The sequence below is a fragment of the Squalius cephalus genome, assembly GCF_949319135.1.
Source record: "Squalius cephalus genome assembly, chromosome: 15".
In the NCBI taxonomy this organism is placed as follows: domain Eukaryota; kingdom Metazoa; phylum Chordata; class Actinopteri; order Cypriniformes; family Leuciscidae; genus Squalius; species Squalius cephalus.
Window position 1 is genome coordinate 35,540,825 of NC_137136.1, and position 21,259 is coordinate 35,562,083.

General features: G+C 39.2%; 1 protein-coding gene across 1 annotated transcript in view; it reads left to right on the plus strand.

Annotated features, from left to right (window-relative positions):
• Nucleotides 1-21,259, plus strand: part of LOC307172576 (NLR family CARD domain-containing protein 3-like) — a 114,319-nt gene that overhangs the window by 70,135 nt on the left and 22,925 nt on the right. The window contains exon 10 of the mRNA XM_079895079.1: nucleotides 2,717-2,890. Coding sequence (XP_079751205.1) covers nucleotides 2,717-2,890 — 174 coding nt within the window. The remainder of the gene's footprint in view (nucleotides 1-2,716; nucleotides 2,891-21,259) is intronic.

Genomic DNA, 21,259 nt, shown 5'->3' on the forward strand with positions numbered 1-21,259 from the left:
GTCAGCACGTTCTGAAGCGTGATATAAGCGAATTGTGAAACTCACAGGAATGCCGCTCATCTGCGCTTCCACATCACTTCTCATGTGAGCTTCAGAATGCACTTGTGTCACTTCATGACGATATCATTAACCCGTGTGTGACCATTGGCTGGAAGTGAGTGTTTATAACACTCTTTTTTTTGTGATTCTTTATTTATTAAACATTTTGTGTATTTAACTATTTACAACAAAGCCCAAGATTGCCCATAACCGTAAGACTAAATATAAATACACAGAATAGATAAATTTGACAAGAAATTAAAATAAAATTGACCAAAACTTAGAAGGATCTCAAAAACTTCTTGATAAAGTCTCAATAAGGTCCAACCAAAATTGTATTGTCTTTCTATTGGCTCCGAGCACTTTAGCTGTGGTACACTCCAGAAGGGCAATGTCCAGTAGATATGACATCCAGATAGACATAGCTGGGGTAGTTGGTTCCAACCAAAGTTTTAAGATAACCTTTTTAGCAGCAGTAAGGACAACGGACAGAATCCTCCTTTGATTGTTTATAACACTCTTATGGAAATATGATCGTATATTTTAATAATCATTTAAATCTGACTACTTTTCAAATTGTATTTCATAACCAACATAATAAAATGACGTTATAATAAAATGAACATTACCTTGTTTTAAAAGCGCTTTATATAGATATAACTCTCAGGCCCCGGAGCCTCATCAATAGGGCACGCATGCGCTGAACACCTCTGGAGTAAACTGACCCTGGAACAGAACCTGCTCCGGAGATGCTATGGCTACTGACATACCCTGTAAGTTCCCTCTGTTTGTGGAACCCAGAGTTGAGGTTATCCGCTTACTGACCCTTAAACATACCCGGGTCTGTCACACAACCTGCTTTCTGGAATAACCCCCTGATTTTCTCCTTCTTGTCTTGCTCTCTGGATTTGTTTGTTAGTTTGGACTGATTTTCTGAGCTCTGACCTTCTGCCTGTTTTAATGGACTATGACTTTGGATTGTCTCTCAATAAACTGTTTGGTTCCTCAATCGTTGTGCTCAGTGCTGTCCACAACCAAATCACAACACACACACTGCCGTTCAAAAGTTCTGGATCGGTAAGACTTATCATGTTTTTAAAAGAAGTCTCTTCTGCTCACCAAGGCGGCATTTATTTGATTTAAAAAAACTAAAAAAAAACTAATGTTATTAAATATTATCACAATTTAAGATAAATGTTTTTTTTATTTTAATATATTTTAAAATGTAATTTATTCCTGTGATCAAAGCAGAATTTCAGCATCATTACTCCAGTCTTCAGTGTCACATGATCCTTCAGAAATCATTCTAATATGATTTGATGCTCAATAAACAGTCTTTATTATTATTATCAGTGTTGAAAACAGTCGTGTACAATTTTCAATCAAGATTCTTTGATGAATAGAAAGTTACACTTTACTATATATTCACGTAGAAAAGAGCTGTTTTACATTGGAATAATATTTCACAATATTACTGTTATTTTTGAATATAAAAAATATTAAAATATTAAAAATATTACCGATCCCGAACGTTTGACTGGTAGTGTATATGCATGTATTGCTCTGGAATCATCATTCGTCTCCACAACTGCATAATTACACCAGCAGTTGTCTGTAATATGATGGTATTGTATTATACAATAAGCGAATACATCATGAATGCCTTTTTTCAAACCGTGTTTTTGTCTTATCCTGAATCACTACGGTAAGCCTGTAATAAACATTTAGACTCGGGGCTACTTTACACCGGTCGGGTCGCACCACGGCGGAGTAACGTTAGCCCAACGCCTGCGTGACTCACCGCGTCATAGACATAAACAGAGAGAAGTTTATTAACTGATAGAACGCTGATTCATCCAGTAGTGAAACAAGTGAAGTCTAAGATCCTGTCTGGATCTTACATGTGTGTTCAAGCATATTCTGCCCTTTCTGAGAGGGTATTCTCCACTGCTGGAGATACTGTAAGCTATAGGAGAGGTCCCAAATTCTCCAAGAGAATGCAGAAGAAGATCGTGTGTGTGTTTGAATGGAGAACACAGTATTTTAAAGATGAATCGTGCAGCTCTACTGTCTTATCTCTCTCTCAGCACATGAGCAGCGCGAGGGCTTTCAGTGCTTTCAGTCTCACGTCTCTTCCACACGTCCACTTGAAATGGATATTACAACACTCATAGATAACGACACATTTCATCCTCTGTTAGAGCAAAAGTGGCTAACTTCTGTCAACCTCGTCTATAAGCAAGGATAAAACTAAAGCAATTTAAGTTGAATCAATATTGATTCTGGAATAATAAAAAATCTATTTTAAAATCGTGACCCAAAATATTGTGATAGTCGATTTTTTTTCTCCCAGTCCTAAAACACACAAGTTCCTTAAAATGCTTACAAATAATTCATTACACACACACACACACACACACACACACACACACACACACACACACACGCACACACACGTGGGGTTTCCATGTTTTATGGGAATTTTCCATAGAAATAATGATTTTTATACTGTACAAACTGTATATTGAATCCCCTTATCCTAACTGATGTAATTTAACAACTTTTTTTCTAATGAATATTTGTATATATTTCATATTGACAGCATTACGTTATTTATTTTTCAAGTGTCATGTTTATCTCTGGATATAGGCTTAATGTGTGTCATTGTTCTCTACAGGTTGAGTAAGTGTGGTGTGACAGATGAAGGTTGTGCTGCTCTGGCTTCAGCTCTGAGATCAAACCCCTCCCACCTGAGAACACTGGATCTGTCTGGGAATAAACTAGGAGACTCAGGAGTGAAGCTGTTCTCTGCTGTACTGGCGAATCCTCACTGTAAACTGGAGGAACTGTGGTAAGATCATATCTACCATAAAGACTCGGAGTGAATAAGGATTAATATGTACAGTAGATAGTGTATACAGTGTGTATACAGTATATCTTTGGTGTAAGCCCCATCCGGTGGTTCAGCGACAGATTCCAGCTTGAGCCGTCAGATCCTGCCGGCGGTAGAAGGCAGCGGTGAGGAGTCTCCCTGAAGCGGAACATTTACATCTTACTATATTATTATCTCCCAAAAGAAAGTAAAACTAACAGTTAAATAAACCGGACGAACTACAAACCAGACAACAGTTGCAGGATACAGTGAAGAGGGTTTTCTAAACTACAAATGTTTGCTGTAAATCAACTTGCCTTGTAATGCTTGTGCAAACAGACCCTTGTAAAAGCGTGAGCATTGCCTCAAAATGTGTGTGTGTGCAGCTGAAAAGAGGGAAGTGGTTTGTGTTTCACCTGAACCAGGGCTGTCATCATATCAGCTTTATCACTACATGATTATCATGGCCAAAATAACACACGATAACAATATATCACCATATCTATGGAAATCTTGAAAATAATAATGATAATGGTATCAGTCAAATTCATATCAGCTTTGTTTATTTTGTGTTATTTTTGAAAAAGAAGAATCACTCCATCACATACAAAAGGAACAATTACACTTAATGCGACCGGTTTGAAATAATGGTAACACTTTATCACAAGTATACAGTAACAGCGCTTATAAATAATTTTAAACTATTAGTTTATAGTTAATGAATAGTATATAATAGTATATAAGCTGTAGTTAATATACAGTATTAAGAGACTATATACAAATAGCGAAATCTTTGTTCACTGTCACTGTAATTAACCAAGTATTATTGTTTAATTAGCTCTTCTGTAAAGAGTTAGATAATGCTTTGTTAACAACGTATTAACCATAAATAGTTCTCACTTTAGATTAGGTCACGGAAAATAATAAAATGTCATTAAGGAACATTTTGTGTACACACACGCACACACTCTCTCTCACTCTCTCTCTCTCTCTCTCTCTCACACACACACGCGCACACCATAGTTTCTGCTAGAAAAAAAGGTGCCGGTCAACGTGACCAGCAGAGGTTTCGTTTTCCGGACATTTTTATGATATGCCGGTCAAATATCGCCTCTTAATTAGTCAAGTTGAGGAAAACTGGAGGCAGGCTATGTAACTGAAAAAATGACATAATCAGGCCGTATAGAATGCAACATGTTTATTAGCCTAACTTTCAAATAGACGAAAAAAAACATAAACGTCCGATTGGTGTCAATCAACGCCAGTTGTTTTTACTATGGTTTCACATTCATAGTTAAACAAACCAATCCCCCTTCCCCACATAAAATATCTGAATAGTAGCCTATTGTTTTTACTCAAGCGAACTTAATTATACACTCTCAGTATGTCTCATTTTAGCTGGTAACATTTAAATTGGCCACCGTGAAATGACTCCTTGTCAAATGAACTGGAACAAACAAATTAAATTGAGCGCCGCAACATGGTCATTGCTCTGACTGTTCAATGAGAGCAGACATTCTCAAATTATTCGACCCTCTTGTGAATCCATTGCGTTGTCCTGCCTTTTCGCAGTGCGAACAGAACATTTTTTTCGTTACCATCAACTACCTCACATCTTAGCCATGGGAACTTGTCACTCCATTCCATCCGATACGCCCTACACTTCGGCTTTTTCTCCGGTGGTGGTGGAGCTGTCTGGACATCTGAGGCTTCAGGTGTTCCTGATTCACCATCGTCCGTCGCGTCTGGCCTCTGAAAAAAGCTTTTAAGGCTAGCCTGCCTGGGCCTGGCCATATTTGAAACGTCTCACTCATTCGTTCATTGTTTAGGTCTATATTACAGCCGTTTTAGGCGTGCGCTTTATTTGAAATGCAGCATGCGATGTTGTTTAATAACTTTCAAACGGTAGAGCCTGTTCCTTTATAACATAGCCAAAGGTCGGTGTACAGGGTTTCCGCGGGGTTGTAAAAGGTAGTAAAAGGTAGTAAATTAAATTATGCCAAATTAAAGGGTTAGTTCACCCAAAAATGAAAATTCTGTCAGTAATTACTCACCCTCATGTTGTTCCAACCGCGTAAGACCTTCGTTCATCTTCGGAACACAAATTAAGATATTTTTGATTAAATCTGAGAGCTGATCACTCCTCCATAGGCTTCTAAGGGACCGAAACTTGCTGGCCCAGAAAAGTCATTAAAGAGATCGTTAATATAGTCCAAGTGACTACAGTGGCTTAATCTTAAGTATCAAGCGACGAGAATACTTTTTGTGCGCAAAAACAAACAAAAATAACGACTTTATTCCACTATTCATTTCCTTCTCTCTTGGCCTCGTAGTGTTTTTGCGCTGCGCGTCTGTGTTGCACGTCATCACGCATCACACACAGCTTCGGCCAATTGTGAGCCTACGTGGTGACGTGTAACACAGACGCGCTACGCAAAAACACTACGTGAACCAACTAGAGGCCCAGAGAGAAGGAAATGAATAGTGGAATAAAGTCGTTATTTTTGTTTGTTTTTGCGCACAAAAAGTATTCTCGCCGCTTGATATACTTAAGATTAAGCCACTGTAGTCACTTGGACTATATTAACTATCTCTTTAATGACTTTTCTGGGCCAGCAAGTTTCGGTCCCTTAGAAGCCTATGGAGGAGTGAGACAACGCTCAGATTTAATCAAAAATATCTTAATTTATGTTCCGAAGATGAACGAAGGTTTTACGCAGTTGGAACAAAATGAGGGTGAGTAATTACTGACATAATTTTCATTTTTGGGTGAACTAACCCTTTAAGGCCAGTAAAAAGTAGTAAACGTCATCTGACGAGGTAGTAAATTTTCGAAGCCCCATCTAACTGGGTCTATATCATGGGTGTCCAAACTACGGCCCGCAGGCCGCCAGTTTTTATTGGCCCGCAGCCAGGGTCCGAAATTAACAAGCGCCAAGTGCGGTTAGATTTTCCGTTTGGCGAGTAAATCTCAAAAGGCTATCCGCCACACTGGCGGGTGAATGTTCATCATACCAAAATAGTAATAAAAAAATATTACAATTGCCTTTTGTAATGTTATGATGCCTGGAAATTAGTTCAAATCTCCTGCGAATCTAGAGCGAGCGAGCGAGCGAGCAAAAGCGCGCATGCAAACCGTGTAGCGAGCGCACGGCAGAGAGGGAGAGACCTTGCGTGTGTGTGTGTCTCTCTCTCTCTCTCTCTCTCTCTCTCTCATGCAGTGGTGACGCGTTCATATAAACGGCACCTAAACGCTGTAAAAAAAAATATTATGACATTTTAATTGTTTATTAATAAACAAGTGTTTCTGTGTCAGCTGCAAAGATGAAGTTGACACTGACTCGCGATCTTCGCAGTAGTGAACGCGCCGGAGAAAAATGGATTTCTTACGGATTAGCCTATAGCCTACTTTTATTTAGTTTTGAATGGTTCTGTTTAAAAGTAGAAATTTCAAGCTTTCTGTAAATAATAGATATGGGATATTTCTAATTAGTTTAGGTCTCTGAGGCGAGTAGCCTAGGTTACCTATACGCTGAGTTTCGGTTCATGTCTGAACGTGTTGTGATTATACAAAATAATGAAACATGGATTAAAATTAAGATAAAATTAATACAAAACGAAATTCGTTTCAAAGAGAGGCTTTGTGTTTTCTGTTTGATGTCTCTGTGAAAGTTTTAAAAGCATCCTTAATGGAGAACGAACGGTTAGGCTACATAACATGTTTTTTTCCTCAAATGCAAACACGAAATAAAAGACAAAATACTTTTTAAAAAGACAAACCATCAATTTTTGGGGAAAATTATGGATTTATAGCTTTTGAAAAAAATATGGATGGATTAATAGCGTTTTGGAAAAAAATATGGATGGATTTATAGCGTTTTGAAAAAAAAATCTGGATAGCGTTTTGGAAAAAAATATGGATGGATTTATAGCGTTTTGGAAAAAAATATGGATGGAAAGATATTTCATGTCTTTACTTGTCACTTTACTTAACACTTAACACTGCTACAGTTGAAGTTTGAAGCCGTGTTGGTAGTAAAAATATTGTGATGGTAGTAAAATAGGTGGTAAAAAGGTAGTAAATTCAATTTAAGAATCTCTGTATAAACCCTGGTGTATTTTTGCTTTATACATTTTAGGCTTATTCTCAAATTCAGATTGTGTTAGGTGGACGGGATTATTAGGCAATTTTAATCGTACAATTTGACCGGAGAGATTTAATTTTGTCGGACATTTAATTTTTTTTCCGGCCAATGTCCGGCAATTACCGGACAACAGAAACCCTGGCGCGCACACACACACACACACACACACACACACACACACACACACACACACACACACACTCTCTTTCTCTCTCTCTCTCTCTCTCTCTCTCTCTCTCTCTCTCTCTCTCTCTCTCTCTCTCTGTGCGCATGTGCAGTGTGAAGGAGTGTGGAAGGAGCCGTTTGTTGGGAGTTGTTGTGAACTTAGAATCGAAGAAGACCAGGAGACTTGGTTGTTTCTTCAGCAGGATTCTTTATTGAGAACACGAGCTGTCTGTAGCTGCAGTCACCAAATCTGAATCAGTGAGATGTTCTCTTACAGTTTATATACATTTTAGAGGCAGGAACCAAAAAGACAGGTTTAGGAACCGGTTCTAGACTGAGAGTGCTGCCCACCCTAATTCACTCAGCATATCTATTCAAATGCTGAGACCCAAGTACAGGACTGGCAGGACTCTCTTGTTAAAACACAAAATCCGAGAGTCATTAAGAGTTACAGTAAAACAGGACTGACCGGAGTCTTTTGCTAGAAAACTCTGCTAATAATCTAAATTCAATGTAAACCTAAATTAAACCTTTTAATAAATTTGGAATCCCACATTTGCCCCTTTGAGAGTCTTAAAAACTCTCACAAAATACAAATTTAGACACTTAAAAGTTAATTCTTGTAACTTGTGTAAGTTACAGGCACATAGCAAGTTCAATCTTGTAACTTGTGTAAGTTACAGGCACAAAGCATGATCTGTGTTGTTCATCTGTAATTGCATGCTGACACAGAAACAAAACATGCAATTAGGGTCCGTAAAGTTCTTACGGGTTATATTCTTTTATGGTTGGACCAGTCATTTTCTCGTGAGAGGCGTGAGTCATTTGTTTAATGAAACACTTGGTACTGTGGAAGCATACGTAGAACGCCAGTAGGGGAAATAACAGCAGCATTGCTATTTCTTTAATCCACAGCTAGGGTTTACCAATCAAGTTTCCGGAACCATGAAGAATTGTCTTCAGTGATCTGGTGTAATTTTGTTGAAAGATCAAGAATGTCTTGTTGGATTTTGTTCAAGTTCTCTGTGGATCCATTAACCCGGTGTAGCACTCAGGTACACCATACGATGGGATTTATGCTCCAAGAGTTCTTGACCACCACGTTTGAACACAAGTGAGTCCTGAAATGCAGCCATCTTTGTTGATAGAAGGAGCTGAATTTTGTAGCTGTGGAGAGCTTGGGGTGGAGTGTGTATTTTCTCTGATAGCTGGTAGAACATAAACCAGGGTGCACCTGCCGTTGAATTGGCTGGGTAGGATGCTGTAGACAGAGATAGGGTGTGCAACCCATGGGATTCCGGCTCCTACTGAAGGTGCATGTGGCATGCAAAACGTGCTTTCCAGCAAACAAGGCATTTCTTGACATATTCATCAGCTCTAAGAAGATGTTGTTTCTGGGGTCCACACTTTGTGCGATGTCCATGATGGTTAGTAGTAGTACGACAATCTTGATCATGATGAGGGATGACTGAAGTTCCCATAGGTGAGTCTGCGTTGTGTATTTTTTTTCTTCTGTGTTGGTTGTAGTCTCTGCAGTTGGTCTAGTTGTTTTCTGGAGGTTGGGTCTTCATATGCAGGTGTGTAGGTCAGTGCATATGGTTAAAAACAAACAAACAAAGAACAACTGCAACAGACCAGTATTCATTGTAAAGACTACAAACTTTAGGGTTGTATCCTCTGTTCAATCTGTATCTGCTAATTGTGGTTCCTTCTTTCCCTATTTCTTAATACATGAATATCTTTACCACACAAACAAACACTAAAAAACTCCCCTGATCAACAGAGGATACACTTGTTAACACAGCTTAACTATTGTTAACTCTCCAAATGACCAACACTTCACACTTAACCTCCCTGCCTACAAAAAAACAGAGGATAAACCAAAATATTAGCAATTTACGCTAAAATCTTCCCTGCCTACAAAAACAGAGGATCAACCGAAATAACTAGCACGTAATGCTAATTCTTCTCTGCCTAAAGCAAAGGGTACACAATATTAACCTGTAATGTTAATCTTCCCTGACGGGCAGAGGGTATCTTTCATCTCTAAACAAAACTTTTTTTAGAGGATAACTTGGTTAACAAAACCCTGCAGCTGTCTGTTAACCCTCTGGGGTCCGAGTTGTTTTTGGGGCCCTTGAGGTGTTTTGACATGACCTGACATTTGCGCTTATTTCAGCTAATTACAACATACTATTGGCCAACATGTAATTTTGTTGTATTCAACACAAACTCTGCTACAATAATATGTGAACAAAATGGATGTACATGTTTGCATTTTATAGAAAAAAAATATTATGCGTGGTTAGTATGTTTTGGGAAAAACATTGTTACTGCAATAAGGCCATTTTACACATACTGAATAGTTGTCCACAAGACTTTGGAATTACTATTCTTGTAGGCTAGAATTTTTTCTACAAAATGAGGTGAAAATCATTCTGACCACTCTTTCACAAACAACAATATAACAATTTATATTTTGCATGTCAGTTTTTGTGTCAGCACTGCTGTATGCGTGGGCCATGAATATTAATGTGATTCACACCAGGGGTGTGACTAAAGGCACTCCCCCCATGGCTAATGGGCCATCAAGGTGCTGTGAATCACTAAGAATGATTCACTGATGAATAAAAAGTTAAAAAGAACAGCAATTATTCAAAATAGAAATCTTTTCTAACAATGGAAAGACTTAAAGTTATTACTATCACTTAATACATCCTTTCCAAAAAAGAAAGAAAAAAAGACCAAACTTTTGTTTTTTTATAAAAAAAACAATTTTATTCAAAGGATCCTGAAAAAACTATTACAGGTTATAAAAAATATATTAAGCAGCACAACGGTTTCCAACACTGATTTAAAAATCATTGCCATTTTCTGTGACACACCACAGAGCTCTGTTATAAGTTGCTCCATAAACTCTTTATGGGACAAGTTACCATGCAGCTCTTTGTGCACAATGAAAGAGTTGGTGGAAGCAATGTCCAAGAGTAGAAAAATCTTACTGTACCACTTCATGGTTATGTGCTGTGTTGTGTAGTACTGTAACAGCTGATCAGACAGGTCAACACCCCTCATGTGTTTGTTGTATGCAGTCACAGGTGCAGGGCATGGAAATGTCTTTGTCCTCCATGTATCTTGTGTTTTCACCCTCCGCTGCGCAGTGTCTCCTGTATAAGCAGAATGGATGTTTTTTGTCATTTCACACAAGAATAAGTAGGCTACTTTTATATTATGACGATGTAAACACGATTAGGCTACATTTCATCTGTAAAATAGTATGTCTATGCACTTACTCTCGATCTCGATCGCACTGAGAACTGATCGCACCTGCGTGCCCCTCTGCGGGGTGCTGGAGAAGGAGAGCGTGAAGCAGACACATTCCTAAAAAACAACAACAAAATAAAACGGTTAGCATACATTATTCAAAGTAAACTGATGAGCAAGTGATGGTTATGGATGAACAATGTATAGATGATGGGCCATAGAACGGAGAAATATCTATTTATGGGCCATAGACCGCGTCACCGCGAGTATCTGTGGATGGGTATCCGCACGCATAGTGACACGCAATGAACGGATCGTTCGCGAACGACACACATTACTACATTTCAAACATTTACACCTGTATTCACAAACATCTGCGCATAAGGCAGTATTGAAGCGTGTCACAGGCTAACCAAAACCGAACATTTATATAAAAATATAATGTAGACAGTATCACATATTTTACCGGAGGCTCAGGGCCGGATTATCCATAGACGGGATTGGGTGCCCTGGGGCACCAGCCAATAGGGGGGCACCAAGTGATTAAGATAATGACTAGACTTTAAAATATTTTTCATGTTTTGTATATATATTATTTTGCTGGAAGAGATGCAGATACAAAATGAACAGTTAATGATACAATATATACAGAGAGAATATTAATTATATCCATAAAGAATTGACCTTTCGCAAAACCCCGTCCTCGAACGGTCCTCGTCCAATCCTAGCTCAGCAACTGTAACTAAGGAGAAGGACCCCCGTGTCCGTCAAACATTGCGATTTTAGCAAGATGGTGAAACGATGCGCCTATGGCACCTGCAAGTCTGACACCAGGTACCCCAAAAGTTTAGAGGGAGGGGTCGTTTTTTTCGCCTTTCCAAAGCCCAAGATCCAAGCGGAAAGATGCCGACAATGGATTAAGACAACCCCGACAACCTCACTCATTGGCGTCAGTTTGGTTTGAAATGTGCTGGGGACAGAGACGCATTCGGAAGTGCATTTTCAGAAGTGCTGGGTACAATGACGCATTTTTTTTTTTTCTCTTTCGCGCAGGTCATGTTTTGAAAGACGATGTCCTGTAGCTTACTAATGTAAATAAATAAAAATGTATACAAAAATGTGATGATGTCCAACTCGTTTTATGAATAAGAAAGCCTTAAGTTTTCAAAAAGCATTAAGTTTTCAAAAAGCATTAGACATCTCTGACCCACTAATCTACTTCATAAGTACCATGCTGACAATATGACATGACGTGGTTTAACAATGAAAATGTGTAATTAACAATAACAATGAAAATTTAACACTTAAAATGTTGTCACCCAGGGGCACTACACGGTGTTAATCTGGGCCTGCGGAGGCTGAAATATATTTGCACTAAATCACATTATATAACCTAAGCAGAAATTTGCAAACATGCTACATTACGCATAAGGAAGTCATAAGCTAATCAAAACTGAGTGAAATATATACGAAGTATAGGCTATACATTTAACACCTGAAAGTTTGCCTATCAGTCTAGTTCACATTTCAACATGTTTCTGTTTGCATGTATGATATTAGGCTTAGTTCATGTTTTTACTCCAAACTCATTTTATAACATACATTTTAATCTGGCACGACCAGTTTAACATGTCTTACCTTAAAAATCTTCTCATCTTCAAATCGCGTTCTTCTGAGGTAAATCCAAGGTGAACAGCAAAGCACAGCACAGCACAAACACAGTCTTCCAAACTCGATGAAAAGCAGAGAGGAGTAGGCTAAGTCACCGAAGTCTCTGGTTCTTTGTTTTGAGGTAATGAGGGCGTTTACAGGTCTGCGTTCTGCCGCGTGGATCATTTGCATGTCAATCGCACGTGCGCTCGTGGGTGTGGTCACATTATAGTTAATTAGGACGCGTTTGAGAAACTGTACATGCCGCTGCTTACTTACGGATTACTTAAACAGAGAACATTTGTTTTTTTATATAATTTACATACTTTAAAATTAGAGACTCCAAGCATTGTATAGACATGCGTTTCAAGTCTGTGTGACAAACATTCGCTGAATTACAGGTCATTTTCTGTCGCGTTTCAGAATGAGTTTCTCATTGAGAGAGACGGCAGAACGCGCATCATGTTTATTTTCTTTATTTTACGAAAAACACAACATTTTGTTTTTATTATGAGTGTACACAAATAAAAGAAGACATTTAACAGTTTTAAAATATGTATAACACTTGCTTTTATGACAAAAATCGATAGAGTTATTTGAGTCAAAAAAACAAAAGTGAGCTGGTATCGCCGGCGATACCGTCGACCTCAGGGGGTTAACTCTTCTCTGAACGGCGCAGAGGAAAAACACATATACTGGTCTGTAGCGTTCTTTGAATGGAGTGAAACTCACCAACCCTTGGTTGTGAAGGAAGATTCTGGAACTCAGTCAGGCTTTGAGATCTTTGAGCTTGAAGTTTCAATCTGGAGGAAGCTGGAAAGATTCAGTCTGGTAATCTTTGTTTAGCTGGAAGTTTCGCTCTGGATTCCAAAAGATGCAGTCTGGAAAGCAGATCTTTTGTTGAGCTTGCTGTTTCAATCTGGATTCAGGTCTTTGAGCTTGAAGTTCTTTGAGTTTCCTTTTTCTCCATCCGGGTTCACGGCACCAAGTTGTTGTCGGTAGCTGCAGTCACCAAGTCTGACGTGAATGTTCTCTTACAGTTTATATACATTTAGGGGCAGGAACCGAAAAAGACAGGTTTAGGAACCGGTTTTAGACTGAGAGCATTGCCCACCCTAATCCACTCAGCATATCTATTCAAACACTGAGACCCGAGTACAGGACTGGCTGGACTTTCTTGCTAAAACACAAACTCCAAGAGTTTCAGTAAAACAGGACTGACCAGAGTCTTTTGCTAGAAAACTCTGATAATCATAATTTATACCTAACCTTAACATGCTAAATTCAATGTAAACCTAAATTAAACATTTTAATAAATTTGCATTCCCACAGAGTGAAAGTGTCTCCTTGGTTGAGTGAGATTTCTTTATTTATTTTCTTTTCACTTATTTATAGATATTAGGTTTAGGTTAGTTTTTGTTTTGGTTGTTTTTTTTTCCCCCCTGACTTCGGTCAGAGAGGGAGGATTTTGGGGTCAGAGATGGCGGATCTCTCACAGTTAACCATCAAACATGGTTGTAAGTGTATGCCTGAGGCCGCGGTGTCAGTGGAGGATTGTCTGATAGCTGTGAGTGCGGCAATCGGTGGCGCAAATATTAAATCTGCCTCCCGTATGAACAAAGCAATTGTGTTTTTTCTCAGTGAAAGCCGCATGGTGAACGAATTAATTGAAACAGGGTTGATAATCAAAGACATCTTTGTGCCTGTTTTGCCTTTGTCAAGCCCAGCCAAGAAAGTAATTTTATCAAACATACCACCGTTTGTAAAAAATGAAAAACTAGAGCAAATACTCCAGAGGTATGGAAAAATAGTAAGTCCAATTAAAATTATTCCTCTTAAAAGTCCGGAGAATAGACACGTAATGTCTTTTCGGCGTCAGGCTTTAATGATTCTGAATTCTCAGAGTGATCCATTAAATCTGTCAGCGAAGTTGAGTATTGAGGGAAAGGATTACACTGTATTTATAAGTTCAGAGTTGTAGCGCATACGACTCTGTTAAATGTGAATTAGCTCAAGAATATGGGGAATTCTGGGAATAATAATATTTATGACTCATGGTCATAATTCATAAGTCGCATGTACATTTATTTTTATCAATTATCAAGATTACCTTGTTCTGTAACTGGTCTGACCAACCTTTAATTCGTCCAGCGAGTAAATGTAAGATCAGTACAGTTAAGAAGGGGTATTCACAAACTCCAAGAGAGTTTTATGTTCTGGCCACGGACATCAAACTTTCTGAGTTTATTAATTAAAACTACTCAAGTAGTCTATATATCGAGCTTTGTAGCTTATAATTGGATCTTTCAAGTTTCATTGACTTATAAGGTGGATTTTTCAAACACAGAGACAGTGAAAAGTATTTATGAATTTTAATAAATGCAAAACTAGAGATTATATGAGCTACGAATATAAACGTACGTAAAAATGCAAACAATAAACAAACAAACCTATAACCAAACAATAACATAAGTGATCAGAATGAAATGAAAGAAAGAAAGAAAGAAAGAGAAGAGGAAGAAGGGTAACTTAATTCACAGACCTACAAGATAGACACCAGGAGTTCAGCGTTTAGATTTGAGAGATACTTGCGAGCTGTTGTACTCTTTCAGTGCGATGCTATAAAAGAGGCGGTCCGGCTGGTTTGCGTCTGGCTTCGTCTTCTGGGTCGTTTCGCAAGACGATGTAAAGGCTTACTTGAATTTAAGTTACCGTGAAAGTTAGATTCGTCTCCCGGGGCGGGAGAGGTTGCAAATCTTGGTTGCAAAGACGGCAGGCTTTTACATGACGCGGGCCATGTGTCCCAGAGGCCAAGGCAAGGCCTGTCCAGCTGGAGCAGCGCTGCACGTGGAGAAGGAGGAGGAGGTCAGGGACCGGAGAAGCGAGGAAGTGGGATCAGCGGGATCGATGAGAGAAGAGAGAGAAGAGTGGGGGTCTCGTCCTTTTAACAGACATCTGTTTTACGCCCTGTTTGTAACAACAGCCAATCAGATTTTGTTATCTGAAGCAGGAACATTTCCTTGTGTGAAGAGGAAGACGCCTACTTTGACTTTGTCATGTGAGAGGTAGAATTCGTATTTCCTCTTTCAGACAAGATACTACCCGTAAGAATACATTTCATTGTAATCTCATACATATATGTAATTCCGTGAGATCACTACGATTAGAATGATACCAGACATGGTGTACAGAATATGGGAATACAGGTATGCATTTCTAATGTAGGATTCTGAGCATTTTAAGAGTCAATTGATTTCTTAGGATAGAACATAGAAAATCTCAATCTGCCATGGAAATTATACACACATAAAAATACATATCAAAACATGGTTCTTGGATCGCCTGTGTGGAAGTGTATGGAATGTGGGCTTGCAGGAAAAGGATGATCTGCAGCTTTGGAGCCATAAAAGTTTATGACCAGGTGGAGGTCGTGTTACAAGACACTATTGAGTGATTTTCTTTCAATGAACCGTCAGAATTAAAGATTTTACTCTTAGCAACCCACATCTCTATTATAAAGCAAAGCTAATCACACACATACATATCGGAAGGTATACATTCAAGAGCCATATTTCTACATGAAGTGGCATTCAAAGGAGGTTTTGTGTGTGTGGGGGTGTGTGTTCTGGAATGTCATGAGGCTGTAAAGTCACAGGAAGTCCATGCTGAACTAGGGGGGTTTTACAAGGGATTCTTAAAACAGGGTCCTCTTTATGGCTCAAATGTCCCTCTGGGGAAATTATTAACCAGACGATGTGTTTTGACATCACATGATTCCTTAATTTGAAAAGCAGATGCCATTGTCGCTACAGAGTCAATGAAGTGCTTTGTGTGCGGTGAGTTTGGACATGTCAGACAAACTTGCCCGAAGCAAGATAAACCAGCTCCGGCTCTGGTACCGGCTGTCGGTGCGGAGAACAGTGAGAGGGCGGCCGGCGCGGATGATGCTGCGACCGCTGTGGCGTCAGAACCGCAGCAGGACGGAGCGATCTCTGCGCCCGGTGTTCTGCCCGAGGGGACTGGGGTGCTGGAGGCCTCTGGAGAGGAGGCTGTTGAGGAGGAAGCCGGCCCGAGTCATGCTCCCGCCGAAACACAGCCGGAGACGAGCTCGGGAGAGGTGGGTTTGCAGCCCATGCCCGAAACTGATTTGATTTGCGATGGAGGACAGGCGTAGCCTGATAAAATGGAGAGTGATACTACTACTGAGGAATTGTTTAAACAGGGTAAAGATGACATTTCATCTCAAGCCTCGTTGGATTTAATGGATGAATCTGAGAATGAGCATGATGATACGGAGTAACTACGGGGAGGATTCGGAGCTCATCTCTGGAGGTAAGATCAAACTTTATTCACTTCAGCAGATTAATCACTTTTTAGATACTACAAAAGGACTACGTAAACCGAGAATTGATTCGTATTTCCCTGATGTAAAATTGTTTTTATTGTCCGGCGCCTTGGCTATGAAGAAGGCTTCTTTTGATGAGCTTGATAAACCAAAACGGTACCGTCTCAAGAAACTTCATAGCAACGTTAGAAGTTCTTTGAAATTGCAAAGTAAAAAATGACTATGTTTTGGTTGTCAAATAACCCTTGTGGAGTTTTTTTATTGTGTGGTTATCTTTTACTCTTTTTCATGGCACCTTTGAAATTTAGCTCTTTAAATATAAATGGGTGTCGTGAGGCTTTGAAAAGGACTAGTCTTTTTGAGTATATTTTTATGAAAAAGAGTAGTGTTGTTTTTCTACAAGAAACTCACACGGATGTTAATAATCAAATCCAGTGGCAGAGTGGATGGAATGGACAGGTTGTTTTGAGTCATGGTTCAAGTAACAGTGCAGGAGTGGCTATTCTTCTTGGAGCTGAGTTTAAGGAACAAAATGTGAGCGTTTTTGATGTTCTACCAGGTAGAATGCAGAGAGTAGATGTTGCGTTACATGGGCTCGATTTTTCACTTTTCAATGTATATGCCCCCAATATTGGGACTGAACGTATACTTTTCTTTGGGAAACTTCATACAGCATTAAACAGTGTCCCACAGGGGAGAATTATTGTTTTGGCTGGAGATTTTAACTGCACTTTAGATCAGGGGTTTTCAAACTATGGGTCGCAGATTGGGAAGAGGTGGGTCGCGCAGTAACTATTGGCTGCAGCTAAATTTACGTTTCATGAATGACACACACACAAACATTTTGCACGATGTACCAACGTTAAATAAAAATCGCTATGAGATCGCATTACACAGGAGAATTCAAATGTCACGAAAGGCGCTGCGTTTCCCAAAAGCATCGTATGCCTAAGTAGATCATAAAACCGTTGCCACTTGTGGTCTCTACGATCAGCTTAGCTCCCGATGCTTTTGGGAAACGCAGCGGAGACCTGAATCAGCCTTTCGTGACATTTGAATTATCCGGTGTAATGCGATCTCATGCAGAATGCAGAGCAGTGATTGGAGTAAACGAGTTTCTTCTTGTTAATAATGCGCACAGAACCGCTTAATGAACCGCGCCGCTCTGAGACGCTGAAATTGTTAACACAACATGTCGCAAGCGCGCGCTTCATGAAACAAATCGCACTGATTTCTCTGTCGTCTGTTCAACACAGCACTGTTGTCTTTCAGAGATATGGTCGTCTTAAGAGTGCGTTGTTTGCGTTCCCTTGCATGCATTTTGCTACAACGCAAAAAATATAGCCTATATATAAAAAGTATTTCACATGTGTACACACACGAGCACGAAAGCGTTTTCTGCGCTGAACAACGCAATGAGTTTAACAACACTCGCAGCATAAATATTAGTATTGAAATTGTAGGTCCTGGGCCTACTGTCAAATCAAATTATTACTCCATTATATTTTTTTATATTCTGATTTTTGTCATATCAAACCTTTGGTTATGATTAAGCTTACTTTTAAAATCTTTTTTCATTTCTTTAAATTTGTTCTGCCATGTCTGGTAAATCAGTTGAGGCAGCAGACAAAAACTACTCAGTATTCTTCACATTTCAACAGCCTGTTAGGATCTCAATTTTTGATAATGTGCCAAAAGTTTGTATTGCAATTAAACTTGTCATTCATACTATAACAAGGAAAAGAAACTGCTCCAAAGAGAACTAACGCCTCCCACCCCACATTCATGCTTAAAAATTATTTTATATTTTGGTGGGTCTTGAGAGAGATTATTCTTGTCTAGGTGGGTCCTGGAATGGAAAAGTTTGGGAACCCCTGCTTTAGATCACACAGTGGACAGAAATCATGAAGAACCTCATAGGCCGTCAGCAGAAGTTTTTAGAAAATTGATAATTTATCATGATCTTGTGGATGTTTGGAGAGAAGCTTTTCCTGATGTAAAACAATATATGTGGACAAAAGTAAATTCAAATAGGGTTTCTGCAGCAAGACTTGACAGAATTTATGTTCAAAGAAGTTTTTGTGAGAAGTTTCTTGATAGTTCTATTATTCCTACTCCTTTCTCAGACCACCATTATGTGTCTGTCAATATCACTTCTGCACAGAGCACATTTAAATGCCCCTACTGGCGCTTTAGCAATAAGCTTTTGCAGGATCACAACTTTGTGCACTCTTTTACACTTTTCTGGGAGATGTGGAGAGAGAGTAAGTCTCAGTATAAATCCCTGAGTCAGTGGTGGCATATTAGTAAAGTTCAAGTTAAGATTTTTTGACAGAAGTATACTGCACATAATAAGAATACTCTTGGAAGCGAAATGAGACAACTTGAACAGGACATTTTGCAGCTGAACATTGAACAATATGATGGAAGTACTGTTGAAGTGTTGGAAACTAGGAAAATTCTTTTCCACAATCTCCTGGAAGAGAAAGCAAAAGAGACTCTGGTTCGGGCAAGGTTTACATCTTTTAATTGCATGGATGCCCCAACATCTTTTTTTTTCAATTTGGAGAAGAAAGTTGTTGATAGAAAAACTTTAAGTCGCCTGAAACTTCCTGAAGGAGATGAAACAACTGATGAACATGAAATAATTGCTCAAGCACTGCTTTTTTATGAAAACCTGTACAAAGCAGAGCCATGTGATGTCGAGATAACAGAAACACTTCTACAGGATTTACCTCATCTGATGGAGAGTGATAAGGCCAAGCTTGATCAGACTTTGCACTTAAGTGAATTGACTGCTGCTATTACAGACATGTCTGCTGGAAAGGCTCCGGGATTGGATGGCTTAACGGCAGAATTTTATAAACAGTTTTGGTCAGTGATTGGAGAAGACTTGTTCTCAGTTTTCTTAGAGTGCTTTGAAAGAGGCACCTTACCGCTGAGTCTACGAAGAGCACTTATCACTTTGTTACCCAAGAAGGGTGATCTTGCGGGTATAAGAAACTGGCGACCAGTGTCTTTGCTTGGAGTGGATTATAAGATTCTGTCAAAAGCATTAACTAATAGATTAAAACTCCATATATCGACAATAATTCACCCAGACCAGTCATTTTGTATTCCAAAACGCACAATATTTGATCATTTGTTTCTGCTTGGTGATTTGATCTCATTTGCCAGAGACAATAATGTTAATGTGGGTTTTTATCTTTAGATCAGGAGAAAGCTTTTGATCGTGTGGATCATAAGTTTCTTTTTAAATGTTTTGAAGCTTTCGGTTTTGGTTCTGTTTTTAGTTCTTATGTTAAATTATTGTATACTGATATTTATAGTTTCTTAAAAATAAGTGGTTCACTTATAAGACCTTTTACAGTTGGCAGAGGCATACGGCAGGGATGCAGTATGTCAGGTATTTTATATGCCATAGCCATTGAACCGTTGCTAACTGTTCTGAGGCGTCAACTTTGTGGAGTTTCAACGGCGGGCGTTTTTATATCAGAGATGGTATCCGCGTATGGAACAGAGCAATACATGCAGAAAAACTGGGAAGGCGTTTATGAAAGGGTGGCTGGTCGTTTACAGAAATGGAGATGGATTCTCCCACAAATGTCATACAGAGGAAGGGTTCTTGTTGTTAACAATCTAGCAGCATCTATGCTGTGGCATCGCTTGACTGTTATCGACCCCCCGAAAGAACTACTACAAAAACTACAGAAGGACTTTGTGGATTTTTTTTTTGGGATGGTTTCCATTGGCTTCCTTCAGGAATCCTATATTTGCCAGTAAATGAAGGAGGTCAAGGACTGATTGAACTATCAGCTAAAATCAGAGCCATGAGACTAAAATTTGCCCAAAGGCTGATTTTTTCTAGAGATTTTATCCCTTGGGTGTCTTTTGGACTAACTTTACTAAGATCCCTTTGTAATAGTGATCTTGATAAGCAACTGTTTTTGATGTCACCGTTTATTGAAAATGTCACATTTGGTGCAAATTTTTATGCATCGGTTTTGAAATCTTGGGAAGTGTTTAGGTTGTATAGGTCTGAAAATGATCATTATGGCTTGAATGAACCACTGTTTTTTAATCCTTTTTTAGGAAATGTTTGCGTGTCTAATAGTATAGTTAAGTTATGCATGAAGAAAGGCTTTACTAAAGTGGGGCACTTGATTAATGTAGACTCAAAAGAGTGGAGATCAGCAGAAGATATTGCCAGTCAGGTGGATTTGAGGTCTGTGAGGGTGGTAGAGCGGATGATTTCAGGTTTGAAAGCTGCTCTTCCGTTTCCTCTTTTGCAGTTTGTAGAGCTTTCTCTAGAGGGTGGACCTACACATCTTGATTTTCCTGATTTAGGTGGGTGCCCTGGAGTTTGTCCTGAAACCAGGCAGGTTGGAAAGCTGCTAAATTTTGAGAGATTAAAAGGGCTACTGTTCCATTCTGTGGGGAAAAAAGACATGTATCAGGCCTGTGTAAAAACTGCGTATTTTAAGGATCTTCATAGGGCTGGGCGATTTAAATCGTGATATTGTTATGTGCATCTCGTCAGTAAAGCTGGTTCCTTGATTAGTAGTAAATCGCCTTCACCTGCTTTCAGATGGAGCGGCATTCACTACAAAGAGCCGTAGTTCACTGACAAGCTGAGCCATATCGCATTAAAATCGCGGACGTATCGCCAGCGATAATTAATGCGATATGGCTCAGCTTGTCAGTTAACTACGGCTCTTTGTAGTAAATGCCGCTCCATCTGAAAGCAGGTGAAGGCGATTTACTACTAATCAAGGAACC